At 36.6% G+C, this 7,183-nt stretch overlaps 1 protein-coding gene across 1 annotated transcript; it reads left to right on the top strand.

The window, feature by feature from the left end:
- Positions 1-1,779: 1,779 nt before the first annotated feature.
- Positions 1,780-6,585, top strand: LOC112173775 (salicylic acid-binding protein 2). Its single transcript, XM_024311455.2, has 3 exons — positions 1,780-2,347; positions 5,871-6,002; positions 6,089-6,585. Exons 1-3 carry the CDS (start codon positions 1,895-1,897, stop codon positions 6,371-6,373), a joined length of 870 nt encoding a protein of 289 aa, XP_024167223.1. The 5' UTR covers positions 1,780-1,894; the 3' UTR covers positions 6,374-6,585.
- Positions 6,586-7,183: the final 598 nt, after the last annotated feature.

Genomic DNA, 7,183 nt, shown 5'->3' with positions numbered 1-7,183 from the left:
ATGGCTTCCGCGTTTTTGTTTGATTTAGGTTTTCCTTGTTTACCTTTGCTGTTAGAATTGCTCTGATTACCTGAAGAAATTAATGTTATGTAAGTTGTGATTTGTGTTATGTGATTTTTGGTTAATGTTGATTTGGGGAGCAGGGTGACTCCAGGAGAATGAGGATGGGTGATTTAGAAGTGTAATTATGCTTTCTACAGGTTTTGTGTAGTCCATTTTTAGGAGAAGTTCTGCCAAATTTTTAATGGAATTTCTTCTAAGGTGGGCCCCGCAGGGCCACTTCGGATTTTTAGGGTGAAATCCGGGACGGGTCCTGTCATCATTGATGACCAATAAAGATAGGAGACAAAATGTTAAGTTGTTAACATATATGCCCCAGCAACCTAACCGGCTTTTTATGGGACAAGGTGTAACTTTTTTTTGAGAAATGGGACAAGATGTAATTAAATAAAAAAGAAACAGAAACATTTAATGAGAGAAAGAGACATAAAGGCATATGATCTTATAGTAACTAAAATGATAATAATAATATATGACCAATATGACCGACGTGATTAAACCGGGCTCCAATTGTTTCTTTTTGTTAAGATTTTAATGTATTGTTTTTTTTTTTGGCTAAGTACTTATTCGAATTGTTATGATATCTTTTTTTTTTTTAATCAAATAATAACTTTCTGGAATAATTCAATAGGGTTGATTACAATCAAATTGTAATACATCCAGAAAAACATTCTGCAGTGTTATCCGAACTAAAGAAACTAGTCCTAGCCTCAAGCCAGAATGACCATTACATACCCTTCCGCTGCCATCAGTATAGATCGACAAGAAGTTGTGGTGGTACATAGAAGTAGGTCCACTCATTTAACATTCCCTACTCACTGATTCTAAGCAGGCCTATCGTACTATGACTAAAACAATTGCATAGTAGATAGGCACAAAACGTAAAAGACTTAAATGGAGGGCTAAAAAGCCGTATGACCCCATAACCTCCACATGGATCCCATTACCAAAACCCTAGTAAGTCGGAGCCCGTTTGTTTGGTCCAAACTTGGGCCCAAATCCACAATTTAGACACCCAATCTGTTCTGGACACCCAAAATATTTTGGACACACAAAGCTCCCCTGATTTGGGCTGTAGACTTGACTTGGGCCTTAAAACAAATTTGAGCCACCCAGTCGAGTTGGGTCATACAACAATATTGAATGTTTACAAGTTGTGCTAAACAACGAATTGTCTTTAAGTTTGATTTAAAATTCTTTTATCTATTTTTTGCTACGCCCCCATATAAATAAAATTTTAGATCCGCCACTGCTTACGGATTTTTTTAAGTATGAAAGAACTTATTCTCATTCCTAAAGAACCCAAAGTATCAAACTTTCTCGTTCATGAAATAACGTACGTTCTATTTTCAGCAAGCACTCTACGTGGCTTTACTATATACAATGGGTGAAGAGGGTATATAGCTTGAAAATGAACCTAAGAGTGGTCTCGAATATGTTGTTGATAGCATTTTCTCTATAAGTAACCAAACTTTCTCTTTTCTAGAACCAAAAACAGATATTTTGGTTTAAGAATGAAGCAATTCAAGAAGTCAAAAATATACACAGTGTTTAGGTTGAATTCTGATTGGAATGTACATTTAAAAAAAAAAAAATCATCCTACTATCGTGGTCGTCAAAGCATTTGAAGATAACAATTTTAAAATGCAGTAGTCAAAATTCAATGAAAGGGAAAGAAAGTTTGAATAGCAAAGTTTATTACCGGCAAATTGATGAATGTTCATCACAATTGAATACTATATACTTCTAGTCTAAACCTAACCTTCAATTTCTTTGCTTGAATTATCGAATATAAATTGATGAACCCCCATCCCAATCAATTTGATGCCACCAAATGGATCAAAGAAAGCAGCACTTGATCACAGCAACCATTCCATTTCTGATCATTCTTCTCTGTTTGGCAAACAAGACCTTAGCATCATCACTGCCCGATAAGAAGCACTTTGTGCTAGTTCATGGGTCATGCCATGGAGCTTGGTCCTGGTACAAGATCGTAACCCTAATTAGGTCATCTGGTCACAACGTCACTGCTCTAGACCTAGCTGCTTCTGGAGTTGACCCACAGCAAGCTAATGATCTGCAATCAATTTCGGACTACTTCAAGCCCTTGAGGGATTTCATGGAAGCTCTTCCACAACATGAAAGGGCCATCCTTGTTGGTCATAGCCTTGGCGGGTTGGCCATTTCTCAAGCCATGGAGAGGTTTCCGAGTAAGATTTCTGTAGCTGTTTTTGTTGCTGCTTTGATGCCTGGTCCGAACCTCAACATTTCCACTCTTCAACAAGAGGTACTTTCTTGCAATATTACTCTAGCCAATTCATTTATTCTTTACGGATTTTTTTTTTCTTCTACGGGTATGACACATTGTGTCAGACTCTAATAAACTCATGTGAACAGTAAGAGATGTTCAATTTTTCAAATGTATTCAAAATCAATAATTTTAGAGTCTCTAAATATGTTAAGACAATTTGGGGTTCAGGCTCTATGTCCCCTTCTTGTATTCTGCAATTTCATTAATCAAGGTTTGAGGGCAGCCGCACCAACCCTATTTCAAAAAAAAAAAAAAAAATGTTAAGACAATAAGATTATAGCAAATTACCATTAGGTACAATTTCAGCACATATATTACCATTAGCTGACCTTTTTTTTTTCATATCCCTTGCGGTACTATTGTTGATCCATGCGCAGGCCTTAAGCCCATGCGGCCTTTTCCTTCCACTTTTGAATTGGTTTCTATTAACATGTAAATTACCAAACTGACCTTTGCAGAGTTAATGTGATTTAATATTACTGACCTTCAATATCATTCTGAAGAATACTTCATTCTTATCTTTGTTCTTTTCTTTGATTGTATTGTTTCTCTCTAGAGTTCAATTTGTTAGCTAATAAGGCATTCTACATCTACATATACTGAATAGTTGAATGTGTCAATAAGCTCAGTTTTCTTTGCTCATAAATCAATCTCTTCCTACCTATTACATGAAATAGAGAATTGATCAGTAACCAAGTGTTTCCAGCTTAAGCTGAGAGAACTGATAGATATAAGTAGAATAATAGGATATACAAGCTCAAAATTTGATCATGATCAACAATGTTCAACTTAAAGTCATATAACTTTAAACACTCATCTAATAGAGCTGAACATATAATCCCCAAAATTTCTTCAGCTTTCCTAATCTTCTTTTCGATTGTTGTTCTGTAGGAGTCTAAGATAGGCCAGAATGTATGCGAGTTGAATTTATATTGTATGTAATTAGGTCTCTACGCTCTTGTCTTCTTCCTTTCAGTTGTTGTATATCCTCTTCTTTAATTGCAGCAGCGTTTCTCTTTTGTCTTTCGTTTGAGTACTTGTTGCCCCTCCACAAGTGCTTTCCTCTTCCTCTTTGCCATTGCGATTAATCTATATACATGATATGCTAAAATATGAGTATTGACCCTCAGTAGAACATCTTTATGAAAAAATATTGACCCTCAGTAGAACATCTTTATGAAAAAATATTGACCCTCAGTAGCTTACTCATTAAATACTGACCCTCAGTACCTTATTCATTATCCATGTATCTAATCCTATCTATGCTATGATAGAAAAGGAAACAAAAAGAAACACAGCATCAAGCATAACAATCACAAACTAGTCACACATGTTGCACCAAACATAGAGGACAAAAAAGGAACACAAGCCAACTACTCAAAAATCAAATCTTTAGTATAGATGTTCAAATTTCAATCAAGATGAGCTCTTTTTCTTAGAATACAAACAGAACAGAGTAATAGTCAAGCAAAGCTGCACACATGTTTCACCCAAAGCAAGCAAAGCTAAGAGGCTTGAACACAAAGCGAAGGAATGTATCAAAAACTATAGCTATTGACCCTTAATAAGTATATTGACCCTCAGTAACTTATAAATTTCTTAGAATGTTTATAAAATGGCATCAAATTTAAAGTTAATGACCCTCAATAGGCTACTTACCCTCCTCAATACACAATCATGAGGTACAAAGATAAGAAATATAAAGAAATCATATCATGCATCCCACATGTCAAAGCAATGAAACATACATATGCTAGAAATCAGCAGCTTTAATGAAATTCTGAAGCTATTGAAATACATTCAAAGAATTGACAAGATGACTATATATATCTGGCTGAGCTAGCTAAATTCATAAACAGAGGCATGCCTTCGCATCAATGTAGATTTCAAATAGGAAACCCAACTTGCCTTATAGAAAATTACTACTAAGATTGCATAAAACACAATGAATGCAGCATGCACTCAGTTACATTACATCATTCCACTCAAGCGTATACCACTCACTATTTCAAACTAATTCTATAGAGAATTGGGCTTTGTGATTGGCGCTACTGATCCTCAATAGGCTATTGTTCCCAAATAGACTACTGACCCTTAATAGGTTACTGACCCTCAATAGGATTAGTAAGCTGGCTTTTTCCATAGATGTACTGAAGTTTATAAATTCTTCCACAACTCAACATACATATATAGCCTATAAGAATGCAAACAACCTAGTCACAAACAAAAGACCAGAACAAAATATTATCCAAAACTAGAAGTTGTCTATACATCAAAATGAAAATCAATAGCAACAAGAATGAAATATAAAAGCAAAATAAAGGTTGATAATTCTTCAAGAAAGATGATATGCTTGTCAAAATATCATTGTTACAGAGCGTTATCAAAAGATAAAAAAAAAAAAAAGAAGGAGAAAAATTACTCTCAGTAGGATACTGACCCTCAATAGGATTAGTTCCATATATGTACCTCTAAGACAAAAAAACACTCAGTGCTTCAATTTTCACCTAATAAATAGATGATAAACTCAATCCAAGACTATAAATTTGATAACAAATCACAAGAATTAGTATACAAACTAAAATAATCAACCGACATTTGAAACCCTAACTTTTTATGGATAGCATGAGCAAAAGAGATAAAGAGATCTGCAAAATTCATCAAAAATAGCACAAAAATCAGAGGCTATAACTACTGACCCTCAGTAACTAGAAATTTCTTAGGTTACTAACCTTTAAGGCATTAATCTAAGCTGCTTACCCTCAATAGGCAACTGACCTCCAAGCCCTAACCTCTCCGCACCTAACATCCCAGCCCAACCTCGCCGGCCCTAGGTTTGCTGCACCGAGCTTCGCCGCCTCCCCTCACAACACCGCGCCTAACTTTACCGCCCAGCCTCTCTGCAACTAGCTTCGCTGCCTCGCCGTCTTCAAGCCCTAGCCTCTCCACACCTAGCATCCCAGCCTAGTCTCGCCGCGCCTAGCTTCGCTGCACCGAGCTTCTCTGCCTCGCCTCACCACGCCTAACTTTTCCGCCCAGCCTCCCCGCGCCTATCTTTGTCGCCCAACCTCCTAGCTTCATCGTTGACCCTCACCGCCGAGTTTTGAGAGGCCTAGTTTCGCCTTCTTTCTTCGCCAGAATGGAAGAAAGGTTTTGATTTTGGGAGAAATGGATTGGACAGGTTAGGTTTTGGGAGAAAACATAAAAGAAGATTGTGGCAATTTTCGTAATTAACTAGAAGTTGCTGTGCCCTTTTATTATTGTGTAGACGGTGTAATCACCGCATGGGTTACAAATTTTGAATCTTGCTTGTGGTAATAAACTATAGCCCATTGTAGTTATTGGTAAAAAGCTCATAAGATTAACAATAAGAATAAGAATAAAAACTGTATTGTCAATTGTCATCTTATTTATTGAACAAATTTACTCTCGGTCCTTTTTTATAATTCTTTGTCCTAATTTATTCTTATATTTTATTCAATTTTGAATGCAACTACAGTCATTTCGGCGCCAAGATTCTCAATTGGACAGCCGATTTACATATGACCAAGGGCCAAACAACCCTCCAACAACTTTCATCTTCGGTCCCGTGTATTTGGCAACTAAGGTCTACCAACTTAGCCCTAAGGAGGTAAGTGAAATAAAACCATGTAATCATCTTGAACCTATGAAATCCGACCGTTCATGTAATTAACAAGAGCTCGTAATTTGTCGCAGGATATAGAACTGGCCAGTATGTTAATGAGACCACTACGTTTGTTTAGTGAAGAAGACATGTCTAAGGAACTAAAGCTGTCCAAGGAGAAATACGGGTCGGTCAACCGGGTTTGCATAATCTCAGATGAAGATTTGGTCGAAAGGAAAGATTTTCAACTGTGGGTGATTGAGAGAAATCGCCCAAATCGTGTGGTGGAAATGAGAGGATCAGATCACATGGTCATGATGTCAAAGCCATTAGAGCTTTGGGGGCTTCTTCAAAACCTTGCTACAAATTATTCGTAACTATTCAGTAATTATTGTAAAATAAAAGCCATGGAATATGGTTTCCAATTCATCAAGGTTGCACAGTAGAAGCACACATTATGTTTCAAAAAAGGGTTGCATAGTTGCACACTTTCTTGAACTTTAGTGTGGTGGATTGGTTTGAATTATTGGTAGCCACAGCTTCTGTTCCCCGCTGCAACAGAAAATAAAGGATACCAGTTTAAGTCGTCTTTTCTCTTTAGATATATATCTAATGGAGGTTGCTTTCAACATTATTACTGAATAAATCACCCGACAAAGTGCTGTTACTGTCTTTGGAAGTTAGAGAACAATGTCAATTCACTCATGTGCCTGCTAATCTACATAATTTTTTTTTTTAATCTAACTCATAAAGCGACGTAATATTATTCATCTCAAATCAGAATAATCATTACATATCATTCTGCTGTCATTTACAGACAGATAAAAAAATGTGTTAGTACCCACAGTAGTACGTAGAACTAGGTTCACTCATTAGACATCAAATACATGAAAAAGTTAGACTCTTCTTTCGATACTAATCCAGAGTATAGATTCGCTAAAAGCACATAAAAGTGCATAGCTCTCTAAACACTAGAGAATTATTATAAATAGACAAACTACTAACATAGGGTTCCTTAAACAAAATAGAGAAATAAACAAAAAAGAAAATCTAATTAACAGCCTACAAGGACCAAAGGGAAGATAGCCCAAAGCTAAAAGGATGGGCCCAAACTTGATCCCAATTCACCACCTCCCAGCACAAGCGCGCTCCCCACCATCGCCTTCACTTGCTATTCGTCGCCACCG

Source organism: Rosa chinensis, chromosome 6 (assembly GCF_002994745.2).
Source record: "Rosa chinensis cultivar Old Blush chromosome 6, RchiOBHm-V2, whole genome shotgun sequence".
Taxonomy (NCBI): Eukaryota; Viridiplantae; Streptophyta; class Magnoliopsida; order Rosales; family Rosaceae; genus Rosa; species Rosa chinensis.
The sequence above is the reverse complement of the archived record's forward strand: the minus strand, read 5'-3'. Positions and strand labels throughout refer to the sequence as shown.